The 22989-nt window shown below is 36.2% G+C and overlaps 1 protein-coding gene across 9 annotated transcripts in view; it reads left to right on the plus strand.

Moving 5' to 3' along the window:
- The window catches only part of SOX6 (SRY-box 6), a 270848-nt gene that overhangs the window by 96753 nt on the left and 151106 nt on the right, over nucleotides 1-22989 (plus strand). For all 9 annotated transcript variants that reach the window (XM_026076624.1, XM_026076621.1, XM_026076623.1 and 6 more), the window contains one exon: nucleotides 22066-22238. In XM_026076624.1, coding sequence (XP_025932409.1) covers nucleotides 22066-22238 — 173 coding nt within the window. The remainder of the gene's footprint in view (nucleotides 1-22065; nucleotides 22239-22989) is intronic.

Consider the following 22989-nt stretch of genomic DNA (forward strand, 5'->3'; position numbering starts at 1 on the left):
TTCCAGTGCTTAAATAAGTCTGCTTGTTCATTTGATATGTTTATAAATGAAACACATAGGTCAAATTTTCAAAGGTCTGTGAAACAGTTGAGCTGAGTTAAATGACCTGCTCACCTAGAAAAAAAAGCTCATATTTGCTCATGCTAATCATTTGATTGTATGCCAGTTGCCAATGTATGCGTGCATATACGTTTTTTTAAGGTATACAAACAATTTGTGAGGCTTATGCCTGGCTTCTGCAGTTTTGTTCTTTCATACAACAATTAGGATCAGCAAATACTTTTCATTCTAATTTTTGTTACCATGGGTTTGAATGAACAAAGTGGTTCAGGGTTCTTTTCTAAATTTCCAGATATTTGGGTGCAAAGAGTGCTATCCTCACCCTGCCTCGCTGCATTTATTTTTGTTGCTTAGGTTTCTAGTTTTTCTTCACCAGCCACAGCTAGGCAGAGTAGCATCATTTATCACTATACAGAGTCTGTTTTAAGTTTTCTGTTTCTGTTCCAAATATAAATCTCTGGAATAGCGTAGTCTTGCATGCATCAGGCAGTTGTCCCACTGAAATAGCCTGCAATGGTCTTTCTCAGAGTGCAGGGTCTTTGAAGATCAAATAAAAAAGGTCAGTCTTTGAGTAACTTAAGCAATGATGTTATCGTGAAAGGGTCAGAATTGGTCTAACAGTCTTATGGAAGAGTGACTCCTGGGTCACTGGCTACTGTGTTACAAGTTAGTTCGCTGGCTCCCATTGGTGGTGTTTACAACTGGAGCTATCTGTATTTATAGGCATTGTGACTTGGATGTCACATGCTGTCTTTGTACAGTATACTCTATTTTGGGAAGGACAGTGATTGATGTCTGTAACTTCATCCAATACAGAAGTCTGCTTGCATTATGTTTCCCGTGCTTATTCCTTCCCATCTTGTACTTGTTACTTTATTAGAAAGAACCTTAAAACTCCTATTCTGTATGGCACGTACATATTTAATGGCCTCAAAATATTTAGTTAAGAGGGAGACAGCATGCCTGTTTCCTAAGGAAATGTTGCATTTAGAAAAGCAAACCACTTCACTCATTTGATAGTTTCCTTATAAGATACAAAGTAAACATTATTAAAAATTATATTTGCCCCTGATGTTAGAACACAGAAGAGATGGGAAGAAGTGTTTTCTAGGAGCATTTTTAGTGTGTTCATTAATTACTGGAGGAGAACAGTGAGTCACAACTGCTCAAATCTAGTAATTTAACACTATCCACTTCTGGAATAGTCTTGGAGGCAGTTCTGCATGAATGAATCTGTGAGAAAGTTACGGTTTCTGTGTTTTTAGAGTGAATTAGATTTTTTTTTCCTCAAAAGATGCAAGATTTACACAAAAACTTTAAACACTTATTTTTTGCTTCCCTTTTATAAAATTTATCTTCACAGGTGAGCTTCGGGGAGTTTTTGTTGTACTATATTTAGTGGGAAGACCATTTTGAGCAAAATAAATCTCCTGATGTTTTCCTGTAGCTCTGACCAGCAGTGTAGTCTGGGTTTGTTGTGATTAATTCTCAGTATAATTGCTGAACTTTGTTTTTCAGGAATGGTAAGGGTAAATAGCAGTCTGCTTTATAAATATAAATAAATAAATAAATATAAGTCTTATATCACAGAAGCACTCAGAGGTTTTTAATTATGTCACTTTGTATGGCTGTAGACATTTCAAAGCTCTCCTTTGTGCTCTCTGTTATAAACATATTTTATTTCTTTTGAAGTCTGTGTGATATACATACTAGCAATTAAAAACCCAGCTCAGGCTTTGAGACACAAGGTCTTCTTAATTAAAACTCAAACAAAAGCTACAAGCAAAAACCCCACTATGTGATTAAGGTCTAAAGTGTTATGATACATTAGAATCATTGTTAACTGCTAGGATTTAAAAAATCAATACACAGGAAAAAGGATCAACTGGTTCCAATTAGTGAAACCAATGAAAGCATCCAAAAAAACCAAACCAAACCAAAACAACCCAGAACTCCTACTCCCAAATCCTGAAGAAATTGGTCCTGATTAGAAATATACTACAGGCAATGAAGGTTTCTCGTAATGTATTTATTACCATGATCAGTGAAGTAATATGTTTAACTTTTATGTTGTAGCTCTCTAAATCAGAGATATATTTTTGTTTTGCCATTTCTTCAGTCATTGGCATTTTGTGTAATGTGTTGCAAAAGCTACATCTCCAGGTCTAACCTGACCTTCTAAATTAAGTGATACCTTGCTTTCTGAATGACTGAATATTTCATAAGTATATTCAATAGTTAATGTTTGCATGCTCTTTAGTCTGATTTTGCATGATGAAGGTAATTGACTCCAAAATAAAAATATTCTGGCTGAACTTACCACACCCCGTAGTATCTACTTGTTATGATTAAGATAACCATAAAATTAGTTGGACCTGAGCTTTGCACACAGAGAGTAATTCTATGGAAATCAATGGTACTGCTAACTGTACATAATGCTGTTATTTAAATTATGTACATGTAAGACGTGGCAGGATTGAAGCTGCATCTAGAAAAAAAAATCAGTCACAGGGTTATATTTCAATGGCACCTATCACATTCATGCCTGCTTCTAAAGTTAAAAATTAATGACTAATACCATTTATAGTTCTTAAAACTCTACAACTATAAATTACATTGTAATCAACCTTTCACATGAATCAAATTCTCCATATTGTTGGATACATTTTATAAATAATATCAACTAGGATGCATGCAGTATATTTCCAGACGCACAATGAATTCGTTACTTATTACAATCGTATGTATATGTTTCTTGCCTTCTTGGGGTATGTTTCTAAGCCCAGCTATTCAGGACTAAGTATATGAACTCTTGTTACTGCATTGAACTCACAGAGACATCTCACTTATATGTTCTGTTCCATGGAACTGCTACCCAAATATTGTGCTAAGAAAGTAATATCACCTGGTCAGGAGATAAAGGAATAAAAGGGATAGTAATGCTAATAGTAAGGAACTTGAAACAGCAATACTTTCATTGGGCATGCTAGAAAGACTGTCTCCTGGAATTTGATCCATTCTTCAGTTGTATAAAGAGTGGCAAGAAAATGTCTGGTATTAAAATGTGTTCATTTCCAAATGCCATTTAAATGGCAAACCGAAAAAGGTTTGAATGTAAACCAAAAAATTACAGCTAGGTTTTCTTCTTTGAAAATTTGCTATTTTCATCTATCTGCAGTATTTTTTCTAGTATTGCACATTTTTATTTTTAATTTTAATTTTCATATCAATATTTGTTTTCTTTAATGAATATGAAGCCTTTCACTGAAGTCAAAAGGTGTTTGCTCAGTGAAGAGCCATCTAACCACTTCCTCCTCTTCTAAATAGGGGTGTCAGTGGCAAATTTCCTTTTGACTCAAGGCCCAGCATAGTCTCTAATACAGATTCTTATCTTTAGCAAAAGAAAACTCCTACTGAAGTCAAATATACTACTTTATATGAAAAAGCAAGTGCTTGTATAGGAGTCCATACTGATAAAACAAGATTGGAACCTGTATTTCTTGTGTTTCATTACATTTCAGTGCTTTTGCCTTTTTTTTTTGCTACAGACTTATAAAGTCAAATTCTAATAAACTAATGAATGTAGGCATTTATCTAAAATGTTGCATACAGGCACACTGTTGAAAGCACTGAAATTTTCTGATCAATTTGGATTCTCTGGAAACCTGTAGTTGTACTTCTTTATCAATCTTCTGTAACAGGACTTTCATATTAGAGGAGATCTGTGATTCAAGTGTCAGATATAAAAGACATACTGGTATCCTGTCTCTATGGATACTGAGCAACCCAGGGAAGGGTGTAAGGAGAGGGCAAACATACAGCAATATTTCCTCGTATACTCTTCCAATTTCCCGTGATCTGTGATTAATGGACTTCCTGATTCTGAGGTGGTACCTTTGGGTTTAATGGTCCTTGGTGGAATTATCATCTGTGAATATGTCCAATTGCTTTTGAACCTTTTAATTGACAGCTGGAAAATCTGTGGGGATAAATTCCACAGTTAGCAATATGCTGTGCAAAGAAATACCACCTTCTTTATATTGGAACCTACTACCTTGTAATTCTGGTTAGTGCCCACTGGTTCTTGTATTATAATGGACAGTGAATAGTTGTTCATCTTCTCTTTTATATTCTGTTCAGTAGTCCCTTTTCCAGGTTGAAAAGTAAAAATCTATTTCTTTATCCCTTATATGAAAGCTGTTTTACATTCTGATCATACTCATCATCCTTCTCTGCAGTTAATTTGGAAAGAGACCCTATTCCTAGCAACGACAGCCTTCAGCCCTGATTCATGAGACCCTTTGCATCAATCTCTTTCACCTCTGTTGTTTTAAACTCCGTTTCTGAATAGAAAGTCCATCTTGAAATGGGGTCTTGATGTGGGGATGTTTGAGGGCCATTACGAGTAATGAGAGCATCCTGACAGTATCAGAGAATATCAGATTTTTTTTCTTAAGAAATATGTAAATGCCCTACATCCTGTGGACCCAGAGGTGGATCAGAAACGTCATCTGTAGAACTTAAGGGACATAGCATCAGTACTTGGTAAGAAAAACTAAAGTATGAGCACAATTGGGCAACTCACATGCAACAGAGAATAGCGAGAATGTCATGTGCAACCTGACACAGCCGCTGCCTCACAAGCATAAGCTCAGTGAGGAACAGAAGACAGAAGCACAAGAAGGGCTGTCCTTGTCTTCTCTAAACAAGCTGACCCTTTAGAAGAGGTTAACTAACAGTATTTTTTTCAAGAGGTCTTGACTTGTCTAACTGTGACACCTCACTTCTGATCGATGACATCTGACAATTTCTGCCGAAGGGCAGACCTAGCCAAACTGGGCTCATTTTCCTTGTATTCACTTCCTCCAACCAACTTTAAAAGGAGTTTGGCATGATCAGGAATATGGGAATTCTAGTGGAAATTAACGGAGCTGTAATGAAACAGTTTCCATAGGAAATTTGTCAGAAAAGAAGAAACAGGAATAGAAATCTATTAAGAGTATAAACTGTGCTGATTCCATAATTTCATCGTAGGTATTACCCTCTGCATTAATAAAATGAGCAGCTTTATACCCAGGCAGATTGATTAGAAATGGTGCTTTGCCATTAGCTCTTACACTGAAATCCTATTATTATATACATATTTTTTCTAACACGTCTTCTTCTTTAAATTAATATTAGTTTGACCTACATATCCTATTATTTATCTTGGTCTGTATAGATATGAATTAAAGTTTAATATTAGTCACTTTGTCATAAATGTTCTTTAACAGTTGTACAAATTTAAGCTGAGACCTGCTCAATAGCTGTTTAAAATTTGTTGCCCTGTAGATAGCAGTAATGGGAGGCTAACACACTCATGTCTGGAATGAATCCTCATGCCTATTAAGATTTGTTTGAATAGGTTTCCATCACAACAGGTGCACAATTATTTTATGTGTAAAATATTATCAGCCTTCCAAATTAGCCGGGGCAAAATGCAAGTTGTCTGATTAAATAATCAAATCCAATACTTAAAATGCACTTGATTTCCACAGGAATTTTAAGATGCTAAGCCCCAGTCTATCAGTGAAACTGTGATTGTTTGCAGCATGCAAGTAGCAGCTTGTAGTGTATCCTGTTTAGTATGTTTTACATAATTCATCCTACATTATACAAGACAAAACCGCTAAAAAAGCATATAATAATAGGTTTTACTTCTAGTCAAACAATTTTAATCTACCAATGAAGGTATTATGCTGTGCATTAAATCAGAAAAAAGTGGGCCTTTAATGGAAAATAGTTTGAAAGTGTTCTGTATTCGATTAGGAGGCACATCAGTTTAGAAATATAAAACCCTGTGTTGTTTTTTAAATAATTTATTTTATGAAGGGGGAGGGAAAAAAGGAAAATCTGAAGTGCAGCTTGCAGTGTGGAGTTCACATATGCCGCCAGTTACTGAATAACTTAGTAAACACAGAGGCTCCGAGACCCAACAAATGGATAAAATCTGAAACAGTAAGTTCACCATGAATGGAAAACTTAACACTGCAGCTGTCTGACACAAATTGCCTACAGGTAACTGTTTGTTTTCATATCTGAATCTGTTTGTCAATCAAGGAATGCTATGAATCAGGAGATGGGATCTCAAATACAAAACCACAAAGTCAGAGACAGCATCTGGAGGAGCTCCAAGCCACAAAAATTAGGGAAGAAGCACAGAGGGAACAAAAACTGTAAATGCTTGCATGGATTCTGCCTCTATATACATTGAATTTAAATAATTGTGTTGATACATCAGTAATAATAATTGCTGATAAAAATTATAGTCCTTATTTTGGGCAGCAGTATGTTTTACTAGATGTGAAATTAAATGCAATTTATATTAATTAGGGATAATATGAACAGTATGTAAGTGGTTGACATTTCCGACATTTTTAAACATACTACTATATGTGAAGATATATCTTTTGCATTTGTTTTGACTCAGAAATAGTGTAGATTGATATATGCCCCTAATGGATTCTGTTGAAATAAAGATCACAGTTCTAACCTCAAGATCTGAAGATTATTTATAGGCAAGTTTCACTATACTTTGAAATTCAGTTATGGGATTTGATCATTTATGTAACTGTTCATATGAAAATGTTAGTTTTGTCTGGAAGCTGGAATGCGTTCTTAATAAAGGTATTAAAACAAAATCTACTGTTAAAAATGCAGGTGTTGGACTCAAGTTGCAGGATTTCAAAAGACAGTGTAGTGTATGCAGACCTTAAGTTTTTCTAAATGTGGGAAAGCCTACAGAGGCTTCAAGTTCTGATTGGTAACATTAAGGGAATACCAAGAGAGGTTTACTAAGGAAGGGGAGGAAAATAGCTGTTATGTGGTTTGCTTTTTAAGATCCATTAAGAATCATAGAGTTTCTTTTAACTTGTAACCGAAAGAACTTCTTTCTACCTTCACTGTTTTACTGTGGTGCCAAGAGATGTTTGCCTACATATTGTTGAGGTTCTGCAACAGTCACGGGATGACTGTGGATTTTCTTTTAGGTGCTGCAATAAGTACAGGGTTCCTACCTAAGGACATACTTGTAAATTAATTAACTCTGTTGTCTATTTTGTTGTTTTCTTCATCACCCCAAGGGCTTCGTGGGGTAGTTATGAGCTCTGACAGACTTCAGCCACAGATGAGGATGCTCGTTTCTTCTGAAATTTAAGGATTTTTCTAAAAAGAAATACTTTAGCTTTCAGGTTACATCCTGCCACTTTTCAAGATAACAGTGAGTGACAAAGGCATTTTGGGTCTCTACATGCACTCAAATAACATATCCCACCATCAGACAGCTTTGAACACTCGGTGCTAAGACCTGGCTGTGGGCAGGCCATAAAGGGAATTTTCAGTCTGCTGACTTGAAAAAAACATCTTCAGTGTCCACACATGACTCAAGTTTAGTTAACTTCATAGGTGGATATGTCTCTTCTCTTTCTTTTCCTCTTCCCTTCAGTGTGCTAATAAAGACTGAGAGAAAATCAGTTCTTTTCTGAATTATAGTTGCAACTACTGAAAAGGGCTATGGGGATAATCAGTGAATCATCCAAGACAACTTACAGCTGTTAATCACATGTGAGCTGAATGTGCTATCGGAAATGTACATTCTGACAGCTTTGCCCGTGTAAAATATTTAAAGGCATTAAGCACACAGAAATTAATGTAAAGCTCAGGTTTGAAAATGACTGAAAACTATTAAGATTTAGGTAATGAGAAGCAACATGGGTTAGCTTGTTTTAATGAAATGGTCATCACAAAGGAGAAAAAGATCTCTTTACAATAGGCACACTCTGACTCTTGCAGTATACTCTTAAAAGGAGAATGCTGCTCTTCACTGATCAAAGACAGCTCCTAACAGACCAGCCGGCATAGTCAGGTCTGGAGCTGAGTCTGCTCTATTGAGACATTTTGTTGCTACTATACGAAACGGTAAAATATATAGATTCAGTTTCTGTGATGGTCCTTAACAAACTCTGTAAAGTGTGTATATTTTAAAAACTAAAATAACATGCCACTTTTTATTGGAGCCCTGAAAGAGTTATTTTTCAGTTGTTTGTGAACTCAGGATATATGATACTTGTTTCATGTTCTTGACTGATAGATAGAAGATAGGAAATGTTTAAATGATACTGTGAGAAATAGAAGGTTAGTTGGTAAAATAGGCAATGATTTTATGCATACTTAATCAGGCTTTTACAGTACCGCTCTTTTTTGTCAATGTTAGGGATGTCATAACAGGCACACAGAAGTTGTGCAGTTGAATAAGCAGTTGAGAAAGTCACTGCTTTTGTTAAGATAGATTGTATACACTGAATTAATATCTAAAGTAATACTGAGTATTTGAGTTAGCAAAAATTTGTGGGTTTTGCATATGGAAATAAGTGTGAATGAGTGTATGATGTGAGTAATCTCTGTTCCCTTGAAAAAGCAGTTTCCGTATTATCTTGACACTTGTCAGATTAGTATTGGTTCATACTTATGAGAAGACCTGCTTACCTAAGCCGATTTTCTCATACGGACTTCTGTCTGTATGTGTAGAGCCTACAGTATAAATGAAATACTGCAAGCTGCTGAAGTCCCCTGAATGCAGAACATGTGACATAGACAAGAAAAACCTGATCTTTGCCGTTATATATCAAGCTAATAATGGAAGAGCTCTCTGGAGAAATCAGAGAATTCGTAAATGACTGCAGTCCTTGATACTTCGAAGTTACTGAAGTTCTAATGATTTCTAGGAAGTGATATCTAAATGTGTGTGGTCTTTCAGCAGTTCTTCAACAATATTTCCATTTATGACCATGTTTAGTTTGATACCCTGAAATTATAATAACATACTGTATCAAAGGTTATGTGTTAGAAGTAGCTTTAAGGGTGCAGCTGAAAACTTTTTTTTTATGCTAAGGTCATCACTTAAAAGTGAGCAACTTAAAGTATTGACTGAAACACGTCATCCCCTAAGCCTGTGTATATGCATCTTTGCTCAGATCCAGATTCTCATGTCCACCAGCCATTACTGCAGATGAGAAAAATAAATGAAATGCCTTTTACATTATGGCAGGTGTAGTTGATTCACTCATAATTATGAATTCCCATGTATCTTAATGAAAAATCATCAAATACTATGTCTGAAGAGCCAGAGGTGCAAACCAAGAACTCGGAGAAAAAATGGCAAGGAAAAATTTGATAGAAAATTTAAAAAAAACAGCCACACAGGTTCAGACCAAGTGTCCATTTGACTCTAACAGTAGCCATAAATGAACACACAGGCAAGAGAAAGAACGGGGAGAGCATATACAATACTTTCACACTAACGTTATCCCAGTGTCTGACTATTTTCAGCTCAGGGGTTTACCTGACCCTGATGTGGTTTGTTTATTTAGTATCACTCCACAGGATCTCTCTTCCCTCTTCCAAATACTTGTCCAGTCTCCCCTTGAGCCTGTAAAAACTTTCTGTGCCTGCAGCATCCTTCAGGCAGACAGTCCATGGCTCTACGGCCCATGGTGTGAAGAGCCACCTCAGAAGAAAATACACTGAAAACTTTAGCTCTCTTCCTCAGATGACACTTAAGTGATTTAGACACATCTATCTCATTTTTTAAAACAGTGTAAGATGTCATCTGACTCAACAGGAATTAGATGCTCAATGTACTTTTGAAAACATGGCCAGAGATCTATCTGCAATAGAAAGAGACCTAAATCCCTTTGAGAACCTGATCCGGAGACATCTAAGGTCCAAGAGAAGTCTTTGAAAAATAACTGAGAACTTCTCAGATGCAGTCAGACTGAAATTTTGATGCATATTTGTAATTCTCAGAGAGCAAATGACCATAAAATACATTGCTTAAGTGCAAAATTATTTTGCAGTCACAAATAGCTTTAAACTTAATTGACAGTATCTCAGCATTGCAATTACACTGATGTAAATTTTAAGAAGACAATGTCAGAAACATTGCATCTAGTTGCAATGGTTATGTTGTTCCAGACATAGCTTATTTTTTAATAGGATACTTAACAGGAAGATGCTTACCTTCCAAAAGTAATTGAGAGAAGTCTCAATAGAAAACTCTTTTCCCTATTTCTACTTCTTCTTTGTTTGTGTTTTTAGGTTTACTGTCTTGTTATAAGGGAAGAATAACCATGAAACCATGTTTGCTGTAGAAATAAAGTAGTCAAAAATACAACTTAGACAGATTTTTATTGTCCTAAGGAGAGAAGAGCAATTAGGGGCCCCTGATTTCTGAAAGATATCCCAGTACTATTTATAATGCTTTGAATTTTAAGGCTGTTATTATGGAATTAAAAACCTCTTCATGTGTTTCCTGTGTGCTCCAAATGATTCAAGCTTTATTCTGAACTACCCTTAGACTGTGCCTGAAGTTCAGGCTTTTGAATGTTAAGCTACATTAAGTATTTCAAATAAGTAGTATTTATATTTTCATTCTGAGTGATCCTCTCTGAATTGTAGAATACCTATATAAGCACAACAAAATAACATGATACCACTTTCTGCTTTGGGACTGTGAGCAATTTCATTACCAGTGATTCCATAGTGAAGGGTTGCGTTAAATGTTTTGGTTTGTGATCAGCTAGGTATACAAATAAATTGAGTTAAGAAAATCTCCAACTGTACTTCTAGTTGCTTCTAAGAAACATCTGGCTAAACATAGTCATGCTTGCGGTTAGAGGATAATTATACCAGAACACTGTAAGGGTATGGGTGGAACTTCAGTCTGTAAATGAAGGCCACCACTTTTGTGCTCTGGCTAATGTGATTTAGGAGTTTTTCCACAGTTAGAAAACTGGATTGATAATTTTGGAGCATATTTCATAGGAGCACAGCAAGCTTGTCACAGAATGCTAATTCGATCTGGAATATTTTCAGTTTCTTTTCTTTAATGAAACTTGAGGGAACAAAAAGCATGGTTTATTTGTTTGGGTTTTGTTCCCCATATCCTTGCAGTGAGATTGTTGTTATTTCAAAAGACTCAAAGTAATACATTTTTGTAACATTAATATGCTCTGCTGAATTGGTTTTACAGATGAGCAGGTTCTTTGTAGCAGATAAGTAACACTTTTAACTTATAACTGTTCGATTAGGAATAAAATTTAAAATAATATTAAGATTCACAAGTCTGAAGCTTCCAATTTTGACCACCTAATGCCATTAGTAATGAACATATCAATGGACCTGTTTCAAAGCCCACTGAAATCAGTGTAAATCCTTCAACTGAATTCTGTGGGCTTTGTATCAAGGATAGTACATTCTAAATGTATAAAATGTTGGGGTTTTTTCCATACATATCAAAGGCTTTTGACTAAATTGTCTGCTCTCAGACAAAATAGGAAGTTTCTTCTTTACAGCTTCCATGATAGACAGGGTATGCTAATGTCCTTGTTTTGCAATAAACTTTGCTTCTTCGTTACTTATCACCAGAGGCAATAAAAATCTTCAGAGGCAAATATAAGTTTTTCATTGATATACTTGTTTGTATTTGTAAGACATGAAAGATGAACATGTAATTAAGATCAAAATTAAAAATTATATTTAAAGTATATAAATCTTGCAGTACTAATACTCCTCATATGTATATTTAGACATTTCTGAGTGGAGTAGCTAATAACTACTAACGAAAAACTCATGGAAGTAACTTATTTAACAACATATAAAAAAAGTAATCGCAAGATATTGTAAGTCAGAGTACATTTCACAGGGGCACATCTTTTTCTCTCCTGTGTATACTATGCATTCTGGATGCAGCAGCAGGAAAGCATTTGGCTTGTGAGTTTGAGTATAGGACGAGAGGCAAGATTACTAGAGTGTTTTTGGAGAGGGATCCTCAGTGTTAGCTGTAAGACGTAAGAACTCTAATGAGTGACTCCTAATGTGTAAATCTATTAGCCTCTTTATAAAAAAGAAAAAAGGACCTTTGGAATGTGGAAGCTACCAGGGCACTTAGGGAGAGGATCTCTCCCCTTCTTGCACCCTTAGTGGAAAGGATTCATTCTCATCCTCCTTCTTATGGATCTTCCTAGCACACAGGTACAGGTTCCATATCAGGCACTGCACTGTCCTCCTTAAAGCATGACTAGCACCTCAGGAAGATAAGGTGGTGACATGTGTTTTCACGGGTTTTGCAGATGTCCAAGTGCAGGAGTACGCTTAAAAGCTATATAGACTTCAGCTGTCACTTTTCTTATCATCACCCCATTTATGCATCTATAGACATTACAGTGCAAAGTATTCCTCACGATTTAAAGGGAAGAGTCATATCATTTCTGCAAATACTGGGACAAAAAGCAGGAAAAAATGCTATCGAAAGCTCCTTTTTAGGTAGCTTACTGTTTGAAATGGAAAACTTAATTAAAACATATGATTCTTTTTCAGCTTCATTATTAATCTGTAGGTTAGACAATGCAAGAAGACTGGACAAATAAGCAAAAGCTTCTTGTAGAGCATAAACTTTCTTATGAAAGACAAATATCAGCTAAAGAAATCACAAATAACAGTAAGTCTTGTTATACAAGAAAATTAATGTCAACTAATTCATATGAGCTATACTCTTCAAAAGAAGTATTAAACTAACTTCCTCTAAACTCAGCTTCCTCCCAGTCATTTTTATGCGTGCACATATACAATTCTCTTTCCAGAATAAGATTACCAGAGCAGATATTCAGTACAGCCCTGTGATTGAAGATACATGTTTTAATTGGAGAGCTCTTCCTTCCAAACAAGCACTTCTTTGCACTTGTACTGCAACAGGAAGAGAGACTAGTTTAAAAAGAATGAAAAATTGTATAGATCACTCGGAATTGTATCATGTTTACATAATAAAAAATAAGATTCATTTTGAAGGGTACTATGGTACCCAGAAATAACTTGTTAAAGTTAAAATTGAATATTGAAACAAAATGATTTTTATCCAGCTGTACGCTGTTATGAAAGAACAATCAAAGAAATGGAGCAATTTCAAAATCAGTCCCGAATTCTCCATTTACATTTTTTTTCTTCAGCAGACTCCTAATCTTTGCATGTTGGTTGATAAGGATCCTACTTATTCCAGACTGTCATCAGTTGTGACTCTCAACATTGTAATTCCAAAAAAGACACTACCTATGATTATATATAAACAAAACAAAATATCTTCATTTCACATCTAAAAGAGGAAGTTACAAAAATGATTCTTACTTATACATTTTACTGCTAACTATTATACATATATTCAAGATGGCTTAGCATTCCTAAGTCAGATCATCCTTTTCCACCCTAGTTTTTGGAGCCCTTGTTATTGGAATTAAGAGTTTAGTAGAGTCAATAATAATATTAATGATACAAAGTTTGCTCTCTATATAACACTGCCATGTTCATTTTATTTTGGTTTCCTGTGCCCTGCCCTACAACATTCTCAGTTAACAAAATAAAACTACTTATTTTTCTTTTCTCTTTACATCATCGTTTAGTGTTTGTATCACTGTACAGATTACTCACAGCCTGTGGCCTCTGCTGTATCATTATATTCTATTTCAGCAAGAAAAGGATATCTGTGAGTTTTTAGTTGGAATGTATAATATGTACTTTTGCATAGAGTCTTAACAGATCTTATTGAGTATATACAAACCATGTCTAAAACCACTGAAATCACTAAAACATTTATAAACATTATCTCCATTTGCTGCTGAAAAACCCTAGGAATAATTCATTCAAAAATTTCGTTCTCCTTTTTCTTGCACATGCACATGAATGAACTAACACTTGAAGTAATCTGTACTTCTGATCTGGTTTAGAATGTAAGGTGACAAGTTCTTCTGCAATTTGAGTCATTCTAAAAATCAACCTTCTTCCCTCCCTCCCTCCTCCTTCCCTTCCCTCCTCCTTCCCTTCCCTTCCCTTCCCTTCCCTTCCCTTCCCTTCCCTCCCCTCCCCTCCCCTCCCCTCCCCTTTCCCCTTCCCTTTCCCTTCCTTTTTGTCTTTCTTTTCTTCCTATCCTTTCTTTTGTTCATTTGTATTATATATATGGGGTAGTACCAAAATAGCTAAACATAGTTAAAAAGTCCTCCAAAGGTTGTATCATATACAGTTCTTTTCATCTGTGTGAAAGAAAGAGTAAGAACTCCGCTAGATTTCTTAAAATTATTCTGTTTCCCTCAGAGCTAGTTTGGAGGAGGGGGAGGCTGAAGCACTGGCTAACATGATATTCTTTCTTATGTTCCTGCAGTCGATTCCATTTGAGGACTCAACTGTGGATTTACCACATCCCCCAAAATGGGACAATGTATCATTGTGCTGCCCATGAATAGACCAGGAACTACTTCTGCAATCCAGTCCTATACCTAGCTGAGGTTACTTTCTTTGGCAGTTTTGGAGGTGTTTGGTAATAATTTATGAATGTTGTATGTTGACCTGGTCACTGCAATGTTTTCTCTTGAATGTATTGGTTTAGTTGATTAGAACTGTTGTGCAAAAGGCTCAAGCAGGAAAACCTCTCAATATGAGATATTCCTCAGGAAACACTTGAGAATTGCTAAGAAACAATGTCAAAACAGAAGGCCAGCAAATCAAAAGAAGTATTAAAGGCCAAAGAAACTTTGTCTCAGGACAATGAGGTTGGTTATTTGCAGGAGCAAAGCTGAGGTATAAGCATTTGCTGAGACATCCTAAAGCAGGTAAGCCTGCCTGGGTTGCCAGCAGGCAATGCCAGATCTTTAGGAAAAATAGCCAACTGGATTACTATATATATTTCTGTGGGTTATTTGTTCTTAATGCAGAATAAACAATTCTGTGATTTAAGCAGTTTGAAGAAGGAATAGATCCTTCAAATCCTTTTGAGAAGAATCCCTGAAGGCAAAAACAGCCAACACGTTAGGTGGTCAAATAGGGTACACTGGAGCATGAACACTCAGGGCTGCAGTGTTGAAGAGGGGACTTGTGAGGGCACTTAGGCCCAGGCGTGCACATTCATGTCTTGTCTCTAGCCCAACTCGTTGTCAGGAAGAGACCTGGAGGGGCATTGGCTCTTCTGCATGTGTACTTTCTTCCATGGTTAGGAAGCATGGATGTGTGGGCTGGCTGAAAGCTGGAGTGTGATCCAAACTAAAGGATGGTGGGTCCAGGACCCTGAAGTTTGCTGCGTGACTCACCTGCAGATGAGTTTACACAGAGCCAGAGAGATGACTGTGGTGACGGGGGTGCAGCTAGCCCTGTGGTCACAGTGTTGGCCCTACCCACTCCCTCACCTATACCTCGGCATACTGACATGGGAAAATGAAGGGTCGTAAGGACCTTGCTGAAATCATATTATCCTCACTCTACTACCTGCAATTTTATTGCTAGTCTAGAAAAGATAGTCTGACCCATGATGAGTTGTGGATTATATTGAAACTTCCCTGTTCTGCAAATCACATTGTTTTCTGATTGCTGATGTCTAAGAAATGGCTTAAGCAGCTGAGGTTTGGTGTATTTGAAACTAGGAAGAATCCTGCAGATCATCAGTCAAGCATTTTTATCCTTGTCATAAGCAGAGGTAACTTAAGCCATTTTCTGGCTTTCTGAATCTGACAAAACGATTTTGCTCTACCAAATGTTTTCGATAGTTGCTAATATTAATTCCCATTATTGCCTATGTACATGGGATATTATTTTTTCTTGCTGAAAACTTAAAACACAGAACTGTTTTGAGACATAAAGGGAGGGGGAATCTCACACCTTCACTAGAGAAGCTGTCTGCTGTGATTTGCATGCTAGACATGTTTACTGGGCAGCCTTCTGCACCAAGATGCTACAAAGTACAATGGAAGCATTTATAAAACTTTTTTATTGACTAAGGACTGGACAGTAGCATATGGGAACATCAACAATTGCTAACTGATCATGAAATAAAGAAATTCCAGTATTCTAGTGTTATAAAAAGAAGGGGAAAAAAAGTCATTCAGAACTTAGTCATATTGGTTCAGCTGTTGTAACCAAAGACTGATAAGATAATAGAGGTCTTTGTGGTTGTTTTCTACTGAGATGCTTTATCTTTATGGTGCACTTGGGGCCCTTTAGAGTGGAAAGCTTTCTAAACTGCTGTTGGAGTTAGAACTCAAATTAGATGCTATTGCACTGGGAAGGGAGCTCCTTACTCAGGCAGCCGTCACAAAGTGACTTTTATCTCCCAAGGCCTTCCATTAGATTGTTACTTTCTTCTGTTTTCCCTGTTTATTTTTGTTGACTTTTGCTGCCCTATTTTGTGGCATTTAAAAGGTGACCCAATCAAAAAAGGGTAAATGCTAAGCGCTGGACAGAGCCTGTGAAGTAAAGACATCACAGCCTATCTGATGTGTGCTGTGACTGCTGTGTTAGACAGAATGGTTTAACCAGGTTATCTCTGGGCAGCTAAGATCAAATACACTTTCTTTGATGTCTAGCATTGTGTTTTTGCTTTCTTCTCAAACAATGTCCATTAAAAATAAAACAACTGACAGAGGAATTGATTCATAAATACTTTTTTTTTTTAATGCTGAAATTACTTGATTCAAATCGTTTTTGATTGTTGGTTGAATTGCTGTCATTGATGATACACTGGAACTGCAGTTATGTGATTTAAAGCCCTTCTTAGCTTCTGGCAAAGTCTTCTTTCTTACATTTCTGTCTCTTGCTTTCATAAAATTCACACTACCTGTTTGTTCTAAAACACAACAAGAATAATCATTTGTGGTGTATTAATTTGTATTTCCTGTAGATGTACAGGACAAAAGTTAGTTCAGATGCGGTATGTAAACAAGGATGATATTTTTAATGCTTTACGCTTATCACAGAATTCAAGAGAACTGATAATACTTTGCAGCTGTGTAGATACTCATGCAAAGATCTCCAAGCACTTCAGAAGCATTAACTAACTGGGCATAAAAACTGCTATGGAGAAATAGTTTTTTTTATAACATTCTATTTCATAGTTTCTTCAAAAACTCATTATATAAGATAGGTAGAAATGTTAGTCAAGAAGTCAACTGACTTGACTAATATTTCTGCCTATCTTATATAAACCTGCCCTGGCTTAGGTCTGAGGCTACTTTGTCCTGGCAGCACCCTTCGTGTACACGTGGGGAGCCTAAGGCAAGCACATTCAAGGACTTGCAGCACTTTAGTGTCACAGCCAAGAAGCCCACTTCAGCAAGCTTCAGATCAGGCCTTTAAACTTTAGTTGTGACACTATTCTTTTGCCTTCTATTAACTTGATAGAATATGTGATTTTAGCTTGCTTTCTTTTGTTGAGTGTCAAAGAGATTGGTTTAAATTATACCGTGTAGGTTGAGAAATCTATTGTTTGTTATTCCTGCTTATTTTTTCTGTTACCAGAAGTTATTACTGTCTCTGTATCATGACAACTTGCCACAAGGGCAGTTCCAAATTTAACATTGAATAGCCTCTTATGTTGACGTGCAGATACATCTGTATATAGACTGAATATACATTAAGAGGTAATAGAAGGAACAGAGATAATGAAAGTGTTGTAAGATGGTAAAGCAGAGATTTATTTAGGAAGTATAGTTATATTCTGTATCTGTAGTTACAGGATACTAGATTTTTAATCTTTTTTGAAACACTTAAATCTAGGCAAATAAAAGTACAGGATGTGATTTTTGTGATTTTTTAAAAATGCATTTTACTGCAAGAAATATGACGATCTTCCTATTAATTTGTGTACCAGAAATTGGGTGGTATTTTAATTGTGTGATGTTTTAAAAATAGGTTTTTGCCATAAACAGAATTCTGTCTAAATGTAATCTTGGTTCACAAGTAGAGTTTAGTTGATCTCTTCTCTCTTTTTGAGTAGATTTATAGCTCTGTTTTATTTTCTCGCTCCTGGTTAGATTGACCTGTGACCAGCCTTTCTCAACAGTTGTCTTTGATGCATTGGTTCTGTTCAGTTTGACCATTTTACCTCAATTTGTGCTCAAATCAAGAGAAGAAGTAAAACAATAAACACAAAGAAAAAATAAAGTGTTGGTATTATCAAGATTATTTTCCAGTTTATGATTATAAGCACAAAAGCAAGAATATATATCCTAAGGACTATTACAAATAGCAACTGTTTTTTCTGAACTTTTTATGAGAATAATGGTTCCATTTTCATTTTTTAAGAAGTCCTTAAACACTATTGACTTCCCATCAACACTAAAAATTTTAAATACTGCTAGTAAAGGGAGTCAATGGATCAAATTCAGAATATCTGAAGTCACTAAAATAAAGGCCCCTAAGAAAAATGTGTCAATTTTAAAAGTCGTTCCTAACTGAAGACCATTTTGTGATAGAGCCAAAGGTTAATAAAATCAGTAGTGAATGTAGCAATTTTACAGATAAGCTATTCACAACAAGTGTAGTTACTTGAATAAAAAGCTAATTCAGTCCTAAAATGCCACATGCAATAGCAGTGAATAGCTGCTTTTAGGTGCTTTCTGGAGGAGGATAAAATACAGAATCACAGCACTCTTCTTTTCCAGCATCCCTGGCTGCCTGTAAATTGCTGTGAATGGGACTGTAGGCTGACAGGCTCTATTAAGACAAACTGCCTTTCTCATCGGAGAGATAAAATAAATCAGGTGTTTAGTCAAATTAAAATACTTCAGATGGAGCAGGCCCTGGGGAGCACTGATCCACCTGACAAATCTGAGAGAAACTCAAGACAGATGTGTTTTGGGGATAAGGAAGACCCCATGGAAAAAAAATGCACTGCTGTCTTTGGAGTAAGAGAATAAGATTAGAACAGAGAAAGAGAGCTGCGATATATAATATTTTATGGAAGCTGGCATATTTACTGTATATTTTTTACTAAGCTTTTTGTTTTATCTGTTTTTATGGCAAATACATTTTACAGACAGCTATATTTTTATTTTAGTTATATATATCTTTTAGTCAGCAGAAGAGTTTATTTACTGGTAATGATTTCAGGAATCTCATTGCTTGCTGCAGTAAGTGGATGCAAAACAGATGATGATGGCACACAGCTACTGATGACCTCTCTTGGCCCAGCCAGATCAGCTCAATCTGGTCTGCATTCTGAGCAAGTTGTCTTTTATTGGTATTTAAACTGTAAAATAATGGTTGGGATTTTCCACTCTAAAATTAAATTATACCTCCCCACACACTGTTCATGCAACAACATTCTGCATCTTATGCTTTTTCGTGTCTTGAGCAGTGTTCATTTAGGTGTCTTGCAGCTTCATGGAGGTCTCATTATTTTCCAGGAGCACAGCGTACATTTTGTGGTCATCAGTTCTAATCCTGTTGTTGGGTTACATGGCACAGAACAAATTAAAGAGTAGAGTACTTTAAATGGGGTTGTTCATTTTAGATGTGTTTCTCTTGGGGAGGCGGGGGGGACCCAAACCCAATTACTCTAAGTTCCTGAATAAGAACAGTTACTTATGCCTGCTACTATATAAAATTTAAAAAAAGAAAAAGAAGTGATCTTATGTATTTGCTGCAACTTTACTGAACAATTCTAACTAATCATAACAAAATAATCAAATTTCATAGCCTTAGAAGGCATCCTTTATGATAGCTTTCTATCCATGTTATCAAGCAAATACAAAGTGTATAGGATAATATGAAAACAGAGCAGGAGACTGATATCTGCCTTGGGTGTATAAAATATTTTATGACTCTAAGATCTGAGCCTGCATCACAACTCCGAAGCTGCTTGACAGATGTGAAAGTCTCAAGCTATGGTTTCCCAGGTGGCAGTGAATGGCAATAAGTATCATCCGAGGCAGCAGGTTGCTTCCCATTGGCTTTCCAAAATAGGGGGAATAACTGATGTTTCCTAGATATGGTGGGCGTGTCGGTGCGTTTTTCTTTGCTACTACAATCTTTTATCTGTGAAAATAAATTTTAGTATATGATAACATACTCAAAAGCACCTAAATAACCCTTGATCCATGGTGCAAAATTTTCAAAACTTTATCATGTTTGAGTTTAAGAGGGTTAAGGTAATTCTATTTTGAAGTCATAGAAAATTGGACTGATGTCAACAGCATAGAGTTCAGCACAGGCTAATGGATCCTGGCAAGGCAGAGAGAAGGCAGCACCTTCCCCTGGCTACCTACATGCCTAGGCTTACCTTCAACCCCCCCCCCCCTTTTTTTTTTGAAACAGCTTTTGCAGAGAACTCTGTTCTATTCTTTTAATTGCTCGTAACACACAGAGGTTTTGCAATAAGTTAGTTTAAATAGTTGAGTGTCCTTTGGCTTTAACTTCATGCATCAAATATACTTTTAGTGACTGAGGAATTTTCTAACCATTTCTAAAATTTCCACTAAGACTTGAGAAGTTATTCCTGTTCCTTGTCAAACAGAGGCCTGTGTCACATGTATACTGAGTTAGGATTTGTCGCTACGGGGTACTCAAACATCAGTTTGTGCAGACTGTTTTGAAACTAAGATAATTAATAGAGTCTAAGAAATTAAATAATCTTAATACTTTCATTACGTTGTAAAATGCAATTAAGAAATGTTCAAAAGAAGGGTTATGTTTTGTTTCTGGAGGTTTGCTTTGTTTAGAGTGAATAACTTAAGCCGTGCAGTTTCTCTTTGCATAGAAAGTAAATGTAGACATAGAAGTTTTCTTTTATGCCACTTTTGCAAATGAATGTCTGTTTAAGAATAATATTGGTTCCATCATAGCATGGTGTAAGTAGTAGAGCATCTTGAGTTTGTGACCTGCGTGGCAGAGGTCTGTTTTGTTTCCCTCTCTTTATGAAAGCTGTCAACCTCTTTCTTCTCTTCCCTAGAAGATACCCATCTTACCCCTGGGAAGAAGGTGGAGTCATAATTTTGGTGACAATTTCTCCATTCCCTCCCAGGTCCTGTTCCTCACACATTCTTCTCCTCTTCAAAAAGTCCTGTGACTTCTTTGTCCCAGTCCTCTATTGTGAATGGAGGAAAAGAAGGGCGCTAATACCCTCTATCTTCTTATGTCACTTCTCTTATCATTGGGGCAGGTAACAGGCTTGACTAGGTCTTGATTTGGCTGGCTTCCTCTCTAGCTCTCAGTTCGTCTGTACAAGATACAATTGGTTCATTTATCCCATGTCCAACTGGAAACCTCTTTCAGGTGCTCTTCCCGTATTCCTGAACTGCTGCCTTACCCTGTTATAGTACTGTGGGTCTGCGATGCTTACGTGGGCAAAAACACTGTGTGGTTCAAATACAGGAGCCGACATTGCTCCTTGTGACAGATTAATATGTTTGTACGTAAGACAGAATGTTTTTGGATGGATTTGCAAAAGGACCCTGTACTTTTTACTTAGGAGACCCATGCAATTTACCCATAAACAGACTGTTAAGCATCATTAGTGCAAAGAATAAATGTACCGTAGTTTTGTATTAATTAAGTACTCTCTATAGAGCAGACTTTGAAAGTTAAATGAAAATTTTTAAGCCATTTTCTCAGGTTAGCAATTTCTCTTGCAAGTATAGCTCATTTTTAATACATATTCCATAACCAAATGACCCACCATATACATGGGTATTTTAGAGAAATGATCAATAAACTATTAAACTGCTTTTTTCACTGAACAGTGTCTTTTTATATGTATTTTAACATTTTTACATATTTTTAAAAAACAACACAATATATAAGTGAAAGAAAACTATGTTTAATAAACTGTGAACAGTAATACAGAATGTATTAATCACACTGGGCAGGTTTAGATGGAAAAGATACAGGGATTTGTACAAAGTGCATCGTTAATTACTCCCGTCAGAAAAAAGAAATACTCTATATCAGTCTCTCTTCTGCTTCAATTTTTTTATGGGCTCTACTGCTTAGAGCACAGGCAAAGTTATGTGCTAAAATGTTTTGGGATTTGTTAGAAAAATGTATATTCAAGCTGCCACTTGAAATAAGCATGTTGGTGCTTCTGCCAGTTTTTTGTGAATATTGTTAGGTAACTATTGTCTATCTCATGTTTACAGTACATCTTTCCTGCACATTTAGGTACACCAGAAAGCCTGGCAGAAAAAGAGCGACAGCTCTCTACCATGATCACGCAGCTGATCAGCTTACGGGAGCAGCTCCTGGCTGCCCACGATGAGCAGAAAAAGCTGGCAGCTTCACAAATTGAAAAACAACGGCAGCAAATGGACCTTGCTCGCCAACAGCAAGAACAGGTGAGGCTTCCGGAAAGAAACCTGTGAAAACGTTTCATGCAGAATGCTTATCATAAACATTGTTCTGCTTGGTGCTTCCTTTCCTCTTTTTTGTTAAAAGAGTTTAAATATCTTCAGAAACTGCTTTTTTTAACATAAGGAGAAAAATATTATAGAACCCTGAGAGAAAAGTGGGTGTGGAAATTCAAATAATTTCTTTGCTACTGTGATTTCATTTGGTAGATTTTGCAGTTCCTGCTGCTTGCACTGAGATGCAATTTCGGGAGTTACCAATAAGCCCGAGTATAAGCATTATTTAACTCTTCCTCTTTTTGACAAGAAAATGATTGAATAGAAAACCCTAAACAACTCCCAAACCTTCAAATATCTTAACCCCCCCTCCCAAAAACAAACAAACAAACCTTATTTTAAAAGACCAGTTGTCCAAAGAGCTGTTCTTTTCTCTTTGTACAAAAGTGTGACAGCAGTGATCCCATACAGTAGTCCCCCAGGCATTAGATCAGACAGATCCAAATTAATGTGCAGTTTTTAGGAATCTGACATTATTACTAGAATTATCTTTTCAGTTAAATGTATTTTATAGGATATATACAGCAATATATGCTCTGTTGATTTTAATGAGTTGTGACGTCTGGTATTTTATGTGCTTGAGTATTTGCCCACATGTAGGAATACGGACTCATCCCCTAATGGAAAATAACATAAAGGAACACTGTAAAAAATCAGAAGTTAGAATGTCATTTAGCCATCC

Source organism: Apteryx rowi, unplaced genomic scaffold, assembly GCF_003343035.1.
Source record: "Apteryx rowi isolate R43461 unplaced genomic scaffold, aptRow1 scaffold_435, whole genome shotgun sequence".
NCBI classification, from domain to species: Eukaryota; Metazoa; Chordata; class Aves; order Apterygiformes; family Apterygidae; genus Apteryx; species Apteryx rowi.